Below are 20019 nucleotides of genomic sequence, written 5' to 3' on the forward strand. Positions count from 1 at the left end.
CTTCTTAACCACCTCTTGTATCGGTTGATTTAGTTGCCTTTGGTGTTCCACACTTGGAACATGATCAACATTTATCTTGATTTTATGAGAAACAAATTTCGGGAGGAATGCCTATAATGTCCACAATAGTCCATCCGATAGCACGAATGAACTTTTTCACAATTGTTTTCAAGGCATCCACTTGATAAGGTTCAAGATCACCCACTACAATTATTGGCAATGTATTATCTTCACCCAAGAAAATATATTGGAGATGTGATGGTAACGTCTTAAGTTTGAGTTGAGGTGGTTCAATAATAGACGGCTTGGCGGGTTGACTCTCATAGTTTTTCAAATCAAGATCCAATTAGATTGGATTCTTGGTGTAATATCCAAAACCCATCAATGAAGCTACGACCTCATCATATTCGTCAACCGCCTCACTTCTAAAGTTCCACAATACACCCGGTCATTCATAAGATCTATTTCAATGGTGTTAGCTACCTCATCATCCACTACATCAATCACCAAAATAACTTGCAAGTCCATAGTTTACTTCATGGACTTACACAAATTAAAGAATACTTCTTCAGTGTTTACCCAAAATTTTATCTCCCCATATTCCACATCTACTATAGCCCTTTCGGTAGCTACGAATGGTCTACCAAAAAAGATTGGGGCCTCATGATCAACCTCACAATCGAGAGTCACAAAGTCGGACGAAAAGATAAACCGGTCGACTTTCACCAAAACATCATACAACACTCCGACGGGCTTTTTGATTGAACGATCAACCATTAGAAGCCTCATAGTGGTAGGCTTAAGTGCACCCAAGCCTAACTTTTGAAACATGGTGAATGGCATAAAATTAATAATTTCCCCAAGATCACACAATGTTTTTCCGAATTCGTAGACCCCGATAGTGCAAGAAATAGTGAATGCACCCGGATCTTCTTTCTTCACCACCATTGTCCTAGACATTATAGCACTACAATCGTGGGTTACCTAAATTGTTTTAAAATCCATGAATCGCTTCTTTGTAACCAAGTCCTTCATAAATTTAGCATAATCGGGCATTTCTTGTAAGGCTTCTAGCAACAGAATATTCATCGATAAATTGCTAAACTTTGCAAGAAACTTCTTAAACTTGGTATCATCATCCTTCTTCTTGAGCCTTTGTGGGAATAGGGGAGGAATTTTGATTTGTGGCAGTGGAACAATTGGAGTTTCATCTATGTTTGGAGTATCATTCTCAATCACTTTCGGAGTTTTCTGACTTTCAACATTTTCTTCAACTATCATTGGCCATTCAACACTTGTCTCATTAGGCTTTGGATCATTATCAATTGGCTCTTCTAGCCATTTTTTCTTTGAATTGGCTTCTTCTTCATTTACCTTTTTATTGCGGTCTTCACCAAGATCAACAACATCTTTACCAAGATTTCGACCACTCCTAGTGACAATAGCCATGATGTGAGCATCATTTTTAGGATTGACAACCGTGTCACTAGGTAATCCATTCTTTGGTCTTGTATTATGTTGTGCCGAGATTTGGCCCAATTGAGTTTCGAGTTGCTTGATAGAGGCAGAGTGAGATGTAACCATTTGATTTAGTTGTGAGAAGTCAACTTTTATTTCTCTCACTATCTTATTGGTCCCTCAACACCCATTAAAATCCGAGCAAGGACATCTTCACTTTTGAGCTTATTTGGGTCAATAGAACTTGACTCTTTACCCTTTGCCTAATCATGTGGAGATACATACTGATCATAATCTCTTTCCTTATCTCTCCAATCATGATCTCTATCACGATCTCTATCACACCAATATCTATCATGATCTCTTTCCTTTGAACCTTGATTCCCACCTTGCCTTTGATAGGTAGGGCAGGAAGCCCCATTAGTTCGACAAGAACTGCATTTCTTCATAAAAAAACTCCATTTCCTCATCATCATAAGCTTTCGCACTCTTAGAAGCAACGACGTTAATTGCCTTAGGAGGAGCCCCCATCACATGCTTGGTAAGAAGATCAAGTTGCATCATCACTTTAGCCATATTTACATCTCTTTCTTCATTTTTTTTTGCTCTTGGCTCATAAAAGATGCGGAGAGAGCCCCCATAGCTACCTTGGTATCTCTTGTGTGCCACCCTCTACTTTTCTTGGTCACTTGATCTAATAAAGTTGATGCTACACCATACGATAGTCTAACAAGAGAACCCCCCACCGCATTATCGACTACCATTTTGTTCAATTGATCTAATGCCCTATAGAAAATTTAGAGAAATATCTTATCCGGAACCTCATGATTTGGGCATTGCATTAACTTATTGTTGAATCATTGCCAAACTTTATATAATGGTTCACCGTTAAGGTAGAGAAAGTTAATGATTTCATCCCTTAGTTGCAATATCCGAGAAGGAGGAAAATATCTTTTCAAGAATGCCTCCGTGAGCTTACTCCATGTAGTATAGATCCTGCGGGAAAAGGCTGTAACCATAAGACCGTTTCTCCTATAAAAAAGAATGGGAAAAGACACAACCAGATTGACTCTTGAGATATGTGGGCTATGTCAAATAAAGAACACACATCAATAAAATTCTTCAAGTGTAGATTAGCATCCTCATAAGCTTGGCCTCCAAATAACCCTTTCATTTAAAGAAAATGAAGCATCACTCTAGTAATGTGAAACACTTTATTTCCTTTTGCTGGTGGAATATGAATAGCACTAGCTCAGCCCATATTACCGAGGTGATCCGCATCTTCAAGATATCCATCAACCATCCCGACATTACTACTGTGGTTGCTCATAGTATTATATATAGTATTATACGCACCTGAGAAAGAACAAAAACACCAAACAATGTAAAATAAAACACTACAACTAACCTAAAGTAACTAAAATCACTACAAGAGTGAAAACTATGTTTCACTCCCCGATAACAGCACTATTTTTTATAACTCTCAAATTACACACTTAAATGGGTGTAAGCGATCATTTCAATATAATAACCCAACTTAGGTTGGGGTCGAATCCACAAGGAGTGAAAGCATGGAATTCAAACTCAAGAGTATTAATAGTCTACTAAAAGATGACCTGTAGTGTGAATAAAGCAAGCATAAATGTAAAATGGGGAGATTTAGATTGAATGTGTTTGTTTATAAATGACAACAACTTCAATTTTAGTGCACTAGCTTGATGTTTAAGAATGCTAAGAGTGAATTCAATTAAGAATAAACCTTGGGGTTATGCAATTATAGGTGTGAGATCATGCATGGGTATTTGACCATTTACTCAATTTTTAGCTAAAAGCCATGGGTAGGCTATATGTCAATGTATTGATGTCAATTTTTAAATTACAACACCAAATTTTACAAATAGTTTCTTTTGAACACCTCACAAGTGTGACAATTTTCCACATCTATTGCCTCAATTGACATCCTTATGTCTAAGAGATATCTTTAAATGAAATGATTCAAGTTATTGGTTGCATTTATTCCTCACCCATGTCCTCTCTTTCAAGAATGACATGGGTTCTAGGGAGGTTGGAGTTTGCAACCCCCAACTCTCAATTAATTCATGAAATAAATGCAACACTCCTCATAACTAACTAATTAGAAAAATAATTATCTAAAACCCATGCACTACCACTAGCTAAGCAAGCATAATCCCAAGATTGAAAATTAGCTTCTCATAGATAAAAAGGATAAGAATATATCAAAGTTATCATTAACTTCATCCATGAGAGATAGAGATAATGTAGTTCCATACTTGGGATTTCAATAATTCTTCAAAGAAAAATCACTACCATGTATTTTTCATTCAAGCTTAGTACAAATTTCTCTAAATATGAAAAGATAGATGCTAAAAGATAAGAGAGAAGCTAAGAGCTAAAAAGGAGGCTATCTTCAAAAGATATCAAAACTAGGTCTTGAAAAATGAGCTAAAAAAACTCATTTTAAACTTCACTCTATATTTGATAGAAATTACAAAACTGCCACCTTATTCTTGATCTGTTTGAGCGGATCTAAAATGGATAAGGAGTAGACAGAGAGCAGATAGTTAGCAACTCTAAATCAGATGTGAAGAGGATGCAAAGCGGATGACTCATTTCCTTCACATTTGGCCTCTTGATAACTTGAATGACTTGCCCAATCTTCTCTTTTTACTTTTACCTACATAAATGGGCATTACATAAGAGAGTACCATCAAATCAATGGAAAAACATGATAATTTAGGCTCAAAAGGTGCTAGCAAGTCGTCAAATTGATGACTTATCAAAACTCCCATAGAACTGGTATTACCTTAATTGTAGGTTTTAACTGACTAAGCTACTGTAGGATGACTGGCCATTCAAATAAGAACCCCAATGTTGGTTTTCTCACTTTAAGGAGCATCCTTAGTTGTCTTGTTACATTCATGATTAGTCTATGCACAGGTAAACCTTTCCCTTTATGTTTCAATACATTTCTTCTCTTCTAGAGTTCCCACATTATTATTCCTAGCATTGCTCTGAAATACACTTTCTCCCTTAGTTTCACATGTGCATTCCACCATGCATAAATTGTATTTCTTACGCTCAAACCTTGTATATTTATACCTGCAAAAGAAGAGAAATAGGACCAAGTCCCGTTAGCATAATCTGATCTCAGCAACACATAAGACACAGTCTCTTGTGATGGGTTTTGGTAGCACCAACATCTGGATGGACCTTCTAACCCCCATCTTCTAATAGTGGCATCCACTAAAATATTTTCTCTTCACATTATCCACATAAAGAATACTATCTTAAATGGTAAGACCCTTATCCACAACTATTTGTAAAAATCATTAGTGTCCTCTCTATACCACACATACTGCCATGTTATTTTGACACTAAAGTTCCCTCTTGCTTCCACTAACTATATTGCTGTCTTTTTTAGTGATGCGTGCTTAAGGAGAGACATCTTCTCCCTTATGTGATCTATAATGTCCTCTATGAATAACTCATTTAACAACTTTAATTCCACTGTCTATCCTTTAGCAAGTCTTTGACTCTTTGTTGTCTCAAATCTCATTCCCTTTTATCCTACATAATAGAGTAAAAATATCTTACTACACTCCAGTTATCATTCTAAATATGCATATCTTTTCCCATTATTCTCCATGTAATAAGATGATCAGTGAGATCTCTTACTTGTAATATCTTCTTCTAAACTTGGGATCCCCCTCCTACTTTCCACATAACTTTTTTTGGATGGAGTTTTCTACAATACTTATTCAACATAAATTCCCTCCATATAGATCTTTTAGTTCTAAAATTCCACCATAATTTATAAAAAAAAGTTGTAGATACATCCTGAAGTAGTCTAAAACCCAGTCCACCTTCATCTTCTAGTAAGCACAGTTTATGCCAAGCTACCCAATGCCTACCCATACCCCCTATAGTACTACTCTAGAAAAACTTAGCAAAGCATTTCTGAATAGCACTTAAGATATTCTTAGGAGGATTCATAACCGATTGACAGTGTATGGGTGTACTTTGAAGCATATGCTTAATCAGAACTGCTCTACCCCCAAAGGATAAAAGTTTACCTTTCCATTCTTGTAGTTTATTGTTTTTTATATTCATGAGTTATTGATAATAAATCCTCTTCTTTCTCATATAGAATACTGGACATCCTAGATAATTGAAAGGGAATTCCTGCCTCAAGATTTTAGTAGCAACTTCAGCCATAACAATTGTTCCATTTGAAACACTACAATGTAAGTATAATGCACTTTTTTCATTGTTTATTTTCTGACCAAATACCCCTTTATACCTCGCCAAATTTGTTGTCAACAATTGTAGAGTACCCAATTAGCTTTACACAAAATGATCATATCATCTGCAAAGGCAAGATGATTTAGCCTTGGACTCCCTCTAGGCATGCCAAGCAGTTTAAATTCTTTCCTTAGCATCAATTCTTTCAATCCTCTAGAAAGTACCTCTGGTGCAATAATGAACAAAGTGGGTAATAAAGGATCCCCTTTCTTAAGACCCCTGGATAATTTAAAGAAACTTTTAGGTTGTCCATTCAGCAATAAAGAGTATCAATTATTAGACAGTAACTTGAACACCATGTCTATGATCTCTTCATAAAACCCAATCTTCCTTAGTACTTTTGTCAAAAAGAGCCACTCTACTCTATCATATGTCTTCATCATGTCCAACTTCATGACCATATTTGGTGGTTTTCCCCTCTTTATAATTTTAGATATTATCTCCTGAACTACCAGTATATTCTCAGCAATACTTTTACCTTGTACAAATTCAACTTGTTCTTTAAACATAATATCAGGCAATAGACACTTAACTCTTTCATAAATAAGTCTTGAGAAGATTTTATTCACAGAGTTGCTAAGTGAGATAGGTCTCAGATCTAAAAAATTATTTACCACTAGTTTGTTTAGTAGCAGTACCAAGTTGGTATGTCTAATAAACCTTGGAAGGTCATACCCACAGAAAAAAGATATTACCATCTGATGTAAATCCTTAGAGATTATGTCCCAAGCATCCTAGAAGAAGGCACCTGCCATACCATCTGACCCTCCAACATTGTTTCTATTCAAACCCATGACTGCCACATTTACTTCTTCTAATGTTGGGATTCTTTTTAACTCTGTGTGGTAGTTTAGCTACCGAATCTACCTCTATCTTCACTCTTGCACAACTTGGCCTCGTATGGTTCCTTGTGGCCATAGCTACCACTAATGGTTTACCTACTACAGATGCAATTGAGAATATAGCTTCCTTGGCAAAAAAATTAGGTGATAAATCTGGTAATAAAATCCATGCCTCTCCAACCTTGGTTTCAACCTCCGAATCAAACCATGGATCCCACTTGAGTGTCCTCATTTGCCAACACTTATCTTTGGCCTTGATATAATACGCAATGGTTGATAATAATTGTACATAGTCCTCTACTTGATTTGGACGAATCAGAATGTCTTGTATCTAACACACCTATTGTACACTCTCCTTTAGTCCCACATTGCTTTGGAATTTCTTTTTTTGAGTTCATTGATAATCGGTTTGCCATATGAGAACTTACCAATGTTTGCATGTTGCAACTTTTCTTGAATTATCATGATTTTTACTTCTGTAGACTTCCACGTAATCGATGGTTCCCCATGCAGCATAATGACAGGTTTAGGAGGAGCCCTAATATTCTCATGCATATGGGATTTTGGCTTAGATAAATCATCATATTTTAGTACAAGTACATTTAACTTAACCTCCCCTTCAGTAATCTGTTTATGTGATTCCTCCAGTGGGTTAATCCCGCCAAAAGTAGAAGCCATAGTGCTCGAAAAATTGATTAAAACAGAGGGTTTTACATGCACCGATTTTAAGGAGACAAACTAATTATATATGAAAGTGTGTGTATATAGAATTTCAAGGAGAAAAAATGTATCTTAAGTAATTCTTTTACTATTAAAATTTAAAACAAATAAAAATTTAAAAAAAATGCAAAGCAATCAAAGAAGTAAACAAACCTGTAGACTTTTTCTAACTTCATATAAGACCATACGAATTTCAAATTTTAATACAATATCAAAATCATATTTAGTGTAATTCCACAAAAAAAGATCTCAAATTTCAATATCACTTTTAAAACTCATGAAAACATACTATTACCTTTACAATAACAATAATATACATAATCCAACACAATACTCACATCACAAAGACTTATTTCATCTACTTGGAGAATTACATATCATAAAATCTACAAAAAAAAATTATTAATCAACAATATAAATTTTTTGAAATTAAATCAAAAATTGAGAAAAGAAAAGATGGTAAAGGGGAAAGGGGGAAGGGGGCACAGGGTGAGGGAAGAGAGAAAAGGAAAAGGGGTCTAGCCGTCTAGGTGTGCTAAATGGAAAGGGGTAATATATTATTTAATTAGGTTTGCAAAAATTGGAGGGAAATTTTGATCCTTTATTTTTTGGGTTAAAATCGTTTACATCCTCCAACTTTACTGTAAAAGTCAAACGGCCCCCTCAACTTTGAACAATAATCATTCTCCCTTCTTTTTCCTATTTGATTTTTTAAAATATCTATTTTACCCTTATATTTATATCAACATTTGTATCTCTTTTTTAAAAAAAAAAAAAAACTTTTTATAAAACTATTTTTTATGTTTTAATCTATATAACATATTTTCTATAAAATTTAAAAATTATTTTTAAGATAAAAAATAAAATTAAGAAATATTAATTGAGTACATAATTTAATAACAAACTATGATGAAATAAATGAGCAAAATAGTAAAAATTAATTTTATTAAAAATCAAAACTCTAATATATATATATATATATATATATATATATATGCAAAAAAAAAATAAAAATATACTTTTATAAATATATTTCAATGTAGATATACAAATTCTCAAGCCCACCTTTTAACATTATTAGTAAATTCTTTTATAATTAATTACAAAGTCTAAAGGTACTTTTTTTATATTATATGTATTAAGTATGTATGTGAGTATGTAATTATGTATATAGATGCATATTTTGATTTTCTCTTATTCTTTAATGTCTATATAGATAAACGAGTTTTGGTTGTTAATATGAATTATTTTCTAAATTATAATTTCAAATTCATCAACAACAATCATTTTATTTGTAACAAATATAAATCTACAACAATATCATATCTAGTGAAATTTTTTAAGTAAGGTCTGACGAGGGTAGGGGTACACAAACCTTACCACTATCTCATAGTAAAATAAGAAATTGAAAGATTTCAAAGAGAGATTGTTTCTGAAAGACCCTCGACTATTAATTATTTTGTATACCTACATTGAAATATATTTATAAAATTATAATTACGTATTAATTTCACGTATAAATATATATTAGAGTTTTGATTTTTAATAAAATTAACTTTTACTATTTTTGCTCATTTATAATATTATAGTTTGTCATTAAATTATATACTCAATTAACATTTCTGACTTTTATTTTTTTATCTTAAAAATAATTTTTAACTTTTATAAAAAATATGTTATTTAAAAATAAAAAAATATTTTTATAATTTTTTTTAAAAGAGATATAAATGTTGATATAAATATGAGGGTAAAATAGGTATTTTAAAAATCAAATAGGAAAAAGGAGGGAGAATGATTATTGTTCAAAATTTAGGAGGTGTTTGATTTTACAGTAAAGTTCGGGGGTGTAAACGATTTTAACCCTTTAGTTTTCATTTTTGGAAGGAGAAGGCTTTCACATAAATGGGTGTGTGTGGTGGCTGATATTAAAAGGCCAAATGGCTTTTGACATCCTTAACATAGTACTATGTAATATACTACCATGTGTATATTTTGATTTCCTTTTTAACAATTGCTTTACTTACATAGTACTATGTACTCCCTCCGTCCCAAATTACACGTCTCTAATTGAGATGACACATTGATTTAGAAAAATAATTAATAATATGCCTAGTTTACCATAGTATCCCTATTAAATAATGTTTACATTTTAATTTGAAGAAAAAGTAATTAATGACAAGGGTAAAACGTGGAAAAAAAATTATCTCTTCTTGATTAATGAAAAAAGATAAGTAAAACGAGAAATTAAATTAAAAAATTTGGGACGAATAATTTGGGGCGGAGGGAATAATATACCACCATGTGTATATTTTGGTTTCCTTATTAAAAAATGTTTTTCGTACAATGAATCTATTGAATATAATAAAGAAAATTAACTAATAAAAATAATAATAAATATATATTTATTTTAAGTTAATGGAGAACGTTAATTATTTATATGAAATAAATATTATTGTAAAATACATTATTCCTTTTCGTCTTTTTTGGCTATGATATTGTTAGTTTTGTTATCTATTCTTTCATTTTAATAAATTCTTAACTTAATAGTGTATAGTTAAATTTATGATAATTTTAAATTACATTTGTTTAGTTTGAATTAAAATAAAAAAAATTATATAAATTTAAAATGTTTTTTCTATCTTTGAAGTAGGAGTAAGATATGCGTATACTCAACTTTCCTCAAGCCTCACTTCATGAGTACACTGAATGTGTTGTTGATGTTATTGTTGTTATTTTATACGATTTAAAATAATTTATATGAATTAAAATATCAAGTTTAAAATAGAAAATTTTAAAATACAATAAAATTGTCAATATCAGATATCTACTACATTTATATGGCAAAATGGAGAAGTAAAAAATTATTTGTAAAGACGAATGTCAATTATCATAATATTCAAGTCTGAAAATTATTTTAAAATAAAAATTTCAATTTGGTTTCTTTTTTACAGTAATAACGTGAATTAAAAATCATAGTAAAGTATTCTATTATGGTGGAATCATTTATTTCAATTTCAATTTAAATAGGAATATGAATTTTAAATTACTATTTTTTAGTTTGAATTGAAAATATAAGATTATGTGAATTTTGAAAATGAGTAGTATGAATTAAAATGGCAAGTTTAAAAGAGAAGAAACAAAATAAATAAATAATATATTATCGTTATTGAAAAATCTATCTAATCCATCTATATATAATAGGACAAGAAAATTAATAGTGTGATGGAAAGTGTCATCATACAAAAATTTCAAGTTTGAAAATTATTTCATAATCGATTTGTTTTCTAAAATATCATTTATTGTTATATCAACAACATGAATTCAAATTCAAATTCAAATTAAACTATCTTACTATATGAAACTCTTGTTCCACAACATCCAATCAATTTGAATTTAAATAGAGATATGAATTTTGAAATGCAGTTCTTTTGTTTGAATTCAAAATACAAAAATTAGATGAATTATATGGATCGAAAAGTTATATTTAGAATAGAATATTCAATAACGAAATAAAAATGTCAATACAAAAATTTCAGAAAAGAGCTAATGTAATATCTCTTTATTTATTGGTGTGTGTATTAATTATATTGACTAAACAATTGATAAATTTGTTTGTATTCTAGACTAGCTCATATTGCATATTTTATCAAATACGACACGATTTAGCAAAAACTAAAATAATAAATAAATAACTCATTTATGTATTATGTATGATAAAATTACAAAGTTGAGAGAAGGGGAGATAAATAATGTACAGATATTATAATGAAAATTAATTTTCTATAAAATAAAATAAAGTAAATAAATATAAATTTAATATATTCAGAAGAGTCATATAACATTTACAATTATTATGGTTCCTTAATAATGTTTGTGCATTGCATGAATTCAAGTATATATAATATATCTGCAATTATTGAAGTTTCTATGAATACTTTGTAAAAATAAAAAAGAGTTCTTATATATATATAGAATAAAATAAACACTTATTTTGAAACAATAAAGCATCGAGCATACATAACTTTCTTTACAATATTTTTTATAAAAAGTTTGATTGGACATTTTTTTTTAGAAAAAAGTACAATTAACATACACAAATAATATGTTGCAATAAGATAAAATTTTAACTTGATGTGTTTAAGTAGTTAGTTGAAGTTTGTGGTAATACGTAGGTATACTACCTTTTTTATTATTTTAATTTTATCATTTGAAATTTAATCGATTCTTGAATATATATATATATATATAGAGAGAGAGAGAGAGATCATATGAAATTGAATCAGGTCAAATGATTAACATCTTTAATTACACTAAATTCTTATAAGTACTCAGAGGCGAAGCTACCCCTCTTTAGGGGGTTCGTTCGAACCCTCTTCGACGGAAAAATATACTATTTATACATGATTAAAATTATTTTTTATGTGGTTATAGTAGGTATTGAACTGCCTTCGACTTAGTTTTCTTTAAATATTGAACCCCCTTACTTGAAATTCTGGCTCCTTCTCTGTAAGTACTGTCTCAAACATTATGTACAAATCAAATAATACTCTGAAAATATTTTACCAAAATAAAGTTTGAATGATACTTATTGAAGTTTTTCTAAAGTAATGTCTGGTTAGTTAATTGAAATAAACATAAGCAAATAAGTTATATTTACGATTTACAAGCTATAAATTGAATTAAATCAAATGATTAATACCTTAAATCATGTTAGAGTGGTAAATATATTATTTTGGTGATCAAGTTTGCGTCAAGTAATAATTCTAAAAGCACTGATTACGATTAACTTCAGTAAGATTTGGTGAAATTATATTTAAGTTCAACAAAATTAGCTAATCAAAATTAATTAGAAATCCCTATTTATTGAAATTATATTTAAAATTCATAAGTAAACCTGTACTATTGAATTGCATCGAACAATAAACAACTCTAATAATAATAAATTAATTAATATTACTATAACAAATTTTAACTAGTGGTAAAAATTAATTACTAGCTAAAAGAATTTATAATTATATCAAATTTGTGTCTAAATCATTTCGTCATGATAAATAATTACTCCCCCCATTTCAAAGAAGTGGTGTTTTAATATTGAGATAATAGCCAATTACCCCCTCCCCCCACCGAACTATGTCCAAAAAGGTTATGACACACCTCAACTTAAAGGGGGTCATATTACCCCCTAAACTAATTAAAAGTGTAATTTTGACACCCTTAATGCATACGTGGCACATACGTGGCACAACACACTGAAGTGTCTACGTAGGCACATGTGTGTTCCACGTAGGCACTAAGAGTATCAAAATTACATTTTTAATTAGTTCAGTGGGGTAATAGGACCCCCTTTAAGTTGAGGTGTGTCATAATTTTTTTGAATATAGTTCCGGAGGGTGGGGTCTTTCGGAAACAGCCTTTCTACTTCATCAGAGGTAGAGGTATGGACTGCGTACATCTTACCCCCCCAGACCCCACTAAGTGGGAATACACTGGGTTTGTTGTTGTTGTTGTTGTTGTAGTTCCGGAGGGTAATTGGGTATTTTCTCTTTAATATTTTTTATTTTTTTTTCTAAATAAGTGGTGTTTTGGATAATTAAGAAGACTTTAATAGTATTCTTTCAATTTTATAATTCTTTAATTGAAGACAATTTTACATAACTAAAAAATTACTAAAGAGTTACATCCTTTTCAAGGTATTTATCAATAGTAAATTCTTTCAATTTTTTAGGAATGATTAATTTTAAGAGTTGTATCAAAACTAAAAATATCATTATTTAGAAATTAAGGAAATATAACTATTATTAAGCCAACTATTGCCATAGTTTTTTGATACTCAAAGCCAAAATATTTATTAGTTATAACATTTTAATTTGAATAATATTTTTCATGGCTAAATGATCACTATTGCTATTATACGTTTTAACACATTACTGTAATTAATAATTAGCTATGTAATTTTACTTTGCAAGAACTTTATGGCTATATCATTAACTATTGCGTTATTTTTTTTGCAACTTGAAGCTAAAATATATATTTAGCCATAATATTTTATTCTAAATACTTTATTATGTCTAAAAGGTTACTATTACTACAATAAGCTTCAACTCGTTGCAAAAGATAACAATTAGCTATGAAATTATATTATAGCAAAAAATTTATGGCTAAATCATTTAACTATTGCCACTATTTTTTTTGTAACTTGAAGAAAACAAATTATTTAGCTATAACATTTTATTTTAAATATTTTACTGTGGCTAAAAGCTCACTATTGCTATAGTAACTTATATCGCGTGGCAAAAAATTATTATTAACTATAAAATTTTAGTGTAGCAATAAAGTTGTAGCTATTTAGATAATTATTGTTACGATTTCTAGTAATTGTAGCAAACATGAGAAACTAGCTTTGTTAAGTTAATTTTTGTAGCTAAAATTTTTAAAAAATTTGTAAATAGCTACGGAATACAAAATTTTATAGCTATTACAGTTAATATCTACGTTTTCTAAATTCATAGCTTAAATTTCATAGCTATAGATACATTTTGTTGTAGTGACATCTTTTCTGATAATTAGAGTCTACAGTATGTGTTCACTCAAAAGGAGCTAAACCTCAGGCAGAGGAGATGATTGGAGCTTCTCAACGATTATGATATGAGTCTACACTACCACTCAGGTAAAGCTAACGTGGTTGTTGATGCTCTTAGCAGGTTATCCGTGAGGAGTTTGGCTCATGTGGAAAAGAAGAGGCGAGAATTGGTGAAGGATATTCATCACTTGGCTAATCTTGGAGTCCATCTTTTAGACTCCGAGGATGGTGATGTGATAGTTCAGAAAGTGGTTCGATCTTCTCTTGGTGCAAAGATCAAGGAAAAAAATGCTAAATCCTATCTTAATGAAAATCAAGGGTAATGTAGGTAGGCAAAAGGTAATGATATTTATGATAGATGGTGATGGTACCTTGAGGTATCAATGGAGGTTATGTGTTTCTGATGTGAATGGTTTGCTGAAAGGGTATTGGTTGAGGCGCATGAGTCATGCTATGTTGTTCATCCCGATTTGACTAAAATGTATCATGATCTCGAGGAGGTGTATTGGTGGTATGGTATGAAGAGGGATGTGGCTAACTTTGCAGCCAAGTGTATAGTGTGCCAATAAATAAAAGTTGAGCATATAAGGCCTGGTGGGTTGTATCAAGAAATAGAATTGCCAGAATAGAAATGGGAGGTAATCAATATGGATTTTGTTATCGGTCTCTCTCGGTCTCGAAATTAATGTAATTCAATTTGAATTATCGTGAATAGGATGACAAAGTCTGATCACTTCTTGTCGGTGCAGACTAACTTTTAGGTGGAGGATTATGCGAGGTTGTATCTTCATGAGATTATGAAGCTACATGGAGTACCTGTTTCAATTATCTATGATCGCGGTACACAGTTTTTGTCTCACTTTTAGTGGTCTTTTCAGAAGGGTTTCAGGACTAAGGTGAGTCTGAGTACTACTTTTTATCAGCAGACGGATGGGCAAGCAGAAAAAACTATTCAGACATTGGAGAATATGCTTCATGCATATATGATTGATTATGGTGGTAATTGGGTTGAACATCTACCTATTGTAGAGTTTGCTTATAATAATAGTTATTATTCTAGTATTGGAAAAGCCCTTTTTGAGGCTTTATATGGTAGGAGGTATAAATCTCTTATTAGGTGGTTTGAGGTTGGCGATGCAGATATACTTGGTCTGGATTTGATTTATCTGGCTATGAAAAAGGTGAAGGTGATTCGGGATAGGCTTAAGGCTACCCAAAGTCGCCAAAAGTCCTATGGGGATGTAAGGCTTAGAGACTTGGTGTTTAAGGTTGGGGATAAGGTGTTCCTAAAGTTGTATCCCATGAAGGGAGTAATGCGGTTTCGTAAAAAGTAAAAGCTAAGTCCCCGGTATATTGGTTTTTATGTGGTTTTGCGAAAAGTTGGTAATGTGGCGTATGAATAGGAGTTGCCTTCTAGTTTGAGCTCCATTCATTCGGTATTTCATGTGTCTATATTGAGGAAGTATCTTGGTGATCCTTCTTTGGTGTTTTTTTTGGATGACTTGGATATCTCGAATACTCTATCTTATGAAGAGGTCCCTATTGAGATCTTTGATCGGCAAGTTCATCAATTACGGACCAAGGATGTGGCCTCGGTTAAGGTGTTATGGCAGAACCACAAGGTGGAAGAGGCTACATGGGAAGTGGAGGCAGACATGAAGTCCAAATATCCTCATTTGTTCTCGGCTTTGAATATTCGTGCGGAAGGTATGTGTTCTTGATTTATATTTGATAATGCAAATGACTCTACTTGACTTACTTGCATCTTTGTTAAAGGTAGGGTAGAGGCATCTAAGGGGTGTAAGTAGTGCTTGTACTACCTTGTCCGTCATTCAGGGATGAATGTTCTTAGTGGGTGAGACTGAAACACCCTGGGTTTGGGACCCTGGAAAATTTCTTAGATTTCGGGTTTATGGATAGAATATGATGGGGGAAATGACCCGTACACTGAGATACGAGCGGTATGGGTCAGTCGTATGTTGACCAGTGTTGGTTGGTAGGTTGAATTAATTTCTGGAATGGGTACGACTTGGGTTGGTATGAGTCGTATGGTTGGATACTGGTCGTTTGGTTTGAGATTTTTCCTTTACTTAATCTTAGACTTGGTATACTAAGTTGGATCTGAGTACGAGTGGCTCACCATGAGCCGTAAGCCAGGGGGTACTAGTCGTACCATGGACTCGTATGGTAGACAGTGTTCAATCCTCTTTTGATTCTATTTTGTCAAGGGTATGAATCATGAGTAGTAGTCGTCTACTTGGATACAACATGGTTTGAGATGATTCATACCTTGGACAGTGTTGGGTCCAAGAGAGATGGCCTTAGGTACGAGTAGCGGATACCACTTATATTGGAAAGTACGACTGGTATGGAAAGTACCCACCTGATGGGAATTTGGGGAGTTTAAGTGAGGGCAATCTGGACATTTTCCCACTTAAAGTAATAAGGCCCCATGACTTATATTCCTATTGGGAGGTTGTTTGCACTATTATTATATTTATTAACACTTAGAAAATTTTCTTAAAAACTCTACAATTCTCTTTAAAGTTCTTGGGCAAAGTAAGCTAGGGTTTCATCTTAAGGACTAATTTGGGGGTTGTGTTGGTGAATTCTCTCCATCATCTTCTTGGTTTAAGGCATGTTGTATTCCCTCATTATTATTTTCAACTAAAGGCATGCTTTTATACAATGTTTTCATAGTTTGATTATTGTATGTGTTAGACTGCGTACCCTACTGATTTTAGTATTTTACTCTAATAGTTGTCTATCAGTGGAATAAGTGAGCTAACATGGTTCACGTAAGAAAAATAGGAAGACAATAATTTTACGTGAAAAACACCCGGCTCAAGAAAGGTGTAAAAAAGCAAGACCTGTTCCTCTACAGGATTTAACCCCAACTTCACTAAAACTCTTGAGCCTCAACAATCAACAAATTACAAAACTCTTGTAAACTAGGAATTAAACTTCTAACTCCTATTTGTACAATAACACAAATCTTTCCAAGATAAGTGTTCCCAAATCTTTGAGTTCCCTAACTTGAATACACAACTCCTAACTCAATTTATATTTCACTGAGACTAGAACTAAGACTCATTACAACTCAAAGAACCAACCTATTACACAAAGACTACGACTTGCTAAGTAAAGGACCAGGTTTTTCTTCAAGCTAGTGAACTGATTTGCTGATTGATGTTTTTCTTATTAGTTCATAAGTTAAAATCTTGAATGTAGTTTCTTGTATTTTAGCCAACTCCTGATTTGAGTTCTTTAGATGGTGTGCTCTTTTTTCTTCAATTGGACTCTGTCAGGTAGTTTCACTCCTTGTAGCATTATATCTCCTTGATCAAGTAGGATTCCTATATTTGCACAATCTTTAAGTGTTTGTGTTTATCTACCTTTCAACCTCTTTGCTGGATGTGTTAAGAGTTGAAAGCATTGTAGACATTGAAATTTTGTGGACTCTACAAAAAGAGTTCAATTTTGGTTAGAGTTCTTGAGGGCTACTTTTCCCTAACTCTAGCTTGGTGGCTACTCTACCTAAACCCTAAATTACGTCTATATAAAGGGGTCAAATATCCTTTTAAGGGGCATCTCTAATATCCCAAACATCCCACGAATTAATGAGATATTCATAAATCTCGAAAATGTCAAAGGCCAAAGGTATAAAAACCCTCTCTTCTTGATTAATCAAATAAATCAAGAAGATCGGCAAATCCTCCTTTCAAGGAGATCAAATCCAAATATTTCTATGTTTGAGAAATACACCACCAACGGCCCTTGAATCATGGAGAAATCTAAAAATTTCTATGTTCAAGAAATATGCCAATAACAGCCCTCGAATTACAGAGAAATTCATATCCAAATCTTCCTACATTCGAGAAATACACTACTGACGGCCCTCGAATTAAGGAGAAAATCAAGAGAGAAGAATCAAGGGAGGAACAGATTTGTACCCACATCATTTATCAATAAAATTGTTGTTTTTTCATATTTTTATTTGTGGTTGAAGTTTATTTTTCATGAATTAAACTATGTTGAAAACAAATTGGTACACCCAGTTGGACCAAATCTGTCCTTCATCTCTTCTCTCATAAATTAAATATACAAATATGTAGCCATAGGATCGTAAAGATAGAAGCGGCACTTCAAGACTCGCCTTTGAATTTCATCAAGTCTACACTCCAACAAGCCTTGAAGTAGCGGGCATTTGTAGACATTGAAATTTTGTGGACTCTATAAAAGGAGTTTAATTTTGGTTAGAGTTCTTGAGGGCTACTTTACCCTAACTCTAGCTTGGTGGCTACTCTACCTAAACCCTAAATTACGCCTATATAAAGGAGTTAAATATCCTTTTAAGGGGCATCTCCAAGATCCCAAACATCCCACAAATTAATGAGATATTCATAAATCTCGAATATCTCAAAGGTCAAAGGTATAAAAACCCTCTCTTCTTGATTAATCAAATAAATCAAGAAGATTGACAAATCTTCCTTTCATGGAGATCAAATCAAAATATTCCTATGTTTGAGCAATATGCCACTAACGGCCCTTGAATTATGGATAAATTCAAATATTCCTATTTTCGAGAAATACGTCATTAACGGACCTTGAATTACGAAGAAATTCATATCCAAATCTTCCTACATTCGAGAAATATGCTACTGACAGCCCTCGAATTATGGAGAAAATCAAGAGAGAAGAATCAAGGGAGGAACAGATTTGTACCCACATTGTTTATCAATAAAACTGTAGTTTCTTCATAGTTTTATTTGTGGTTGAAGTTTCTTTTCCATGAATTAAATTATGTTGAAAACAAGCATATCTGAATTTACTTGCTTATCCACTCCCGACTTTACGCATTGTTAGCCTATCAGTAGCCTTGCCCATGACTATTCTTTCTAAACTTGTGTGGACCAGCTTGCACAACATGTTTCATTCATATATCCATCATCAAAACTTCAGTTCCCTAACAATTTCCCCTATTTTGATGATGACAAACTTAAGCAACACAATATTCATCACAAAGTCCTGACATTCTCAATAAAGGAATTAGACAAAAGAACACAGAAAGAAATAAGTTAGTCAACTGAGTTATAATCATTGCACAATCTATTCTTCCTTGTGAAGGAAGCAAAAGAGACATTCCTAAGGTAATACGAGAGGAACTAAGTAGAGGGGGAGGGAATAAAGGTGATCAATTTGTGAACAATCTCAGTATTTTTAGAGCGTTCTCATTCTATAGTGTTCTTGAGAGAGTCAATTTGAGCTGGGAGCTCCATTTTCTCCGCATCATGAGCAACCTAAGTAGCATCCAACTTATCTTGAACTGCATCCAATTCTGCAGTCTTAGCAGCAAGAGAATTTCACAACCATTGCACAGGATTGTCAGTACTCCTCATGAAAATAGGTAATGCCATATGGTTCACAGTCCCAATGACATCCCTAGTGGTTTGCAGAGACCACACTTGAATAAGCATATTAAAGTCCTAAAAAATAGGAGTGATCTAGAATTCATATGGCAAGGTATGGCCATTCACATATTGAAGTATGACCCTTTGCATGTGCTGAATCATAAGTCGAGGCAGGTCAATACTCACTTCAGAGTAAAGCAGTTCCATGAGAGTGAGGTCAAGGAAATTTGCTACAGTCCTTCTTTCTTGTCAAGGGATAAGCATTTTATGGATAACATTAAAATGAAGCTGATCGAATAGGGATATCTCACACTTAAGAACTCTACGATGATTTGCAAGAAGAGGATTTCCAGAAACTTTTCAGGATATATCAAGGGAAGATGCTAGATTATCAAGTGGAGGCCATGTGACCTTGATATAATAACCCCAACCCCTAGTAGGAATGCGCAAGATTCGAGCAAGGTCAGCAACAACAAGATTAATAGTAATCCCTCAAACAGTGGTAGAAAATATTTCCCCAAGAGTTACTCCATTTGTATAAAACTCATAAACTTTATTTTTTGCAAACTTACGTTGTTGATCACCTTGAAGAACCAAGTATGAACACCTCTGAACCTCCAACTTTGAGACCAAGACATCCATTTGAGGGCCCCCAAAACCAGTGACAACACGATCTCTAGCTAAC

General features: G+C 32.6%; 1 protein-coding gene across 1 annotated transcript; it reads right to left on the reverse strand.

The window, feature by feature from the left end:
- Positions 1-390: 390 nt before the first annotated feature.
- Positions 391-948, reverse strand: LOC107855679. The gene is made up of 2 exons (XM_047412090.1): positions 549-948; positions 391-494 (listed from the first exon to the last, which is right to left on the reverse strand). Exons 1-2 carry the CDS (start codon positions 946-948, stop codon positions 391-393), a joined length of 504 nt encoding a protein of 167 aa, XP_047268046.1.
- Positions 949-20019: the final 19071 nt, after the last annotated feature.

This window comes from Capsicum annuum, chromosome 1 (genome assembly GCF_002878395.1).
Source record: "Capsicum annuum cultivar UCD-10X-F1 chromosome 1, UCD10Xv1.1, whole genome shotgun sequence".
Classification (NCBI taxonomy): Eukaryota; Viridiplantae; Streptophyta; class Magnoliopsida; order Solanales; family Solanaceae; genus Capsicum; species Capsicum annuum.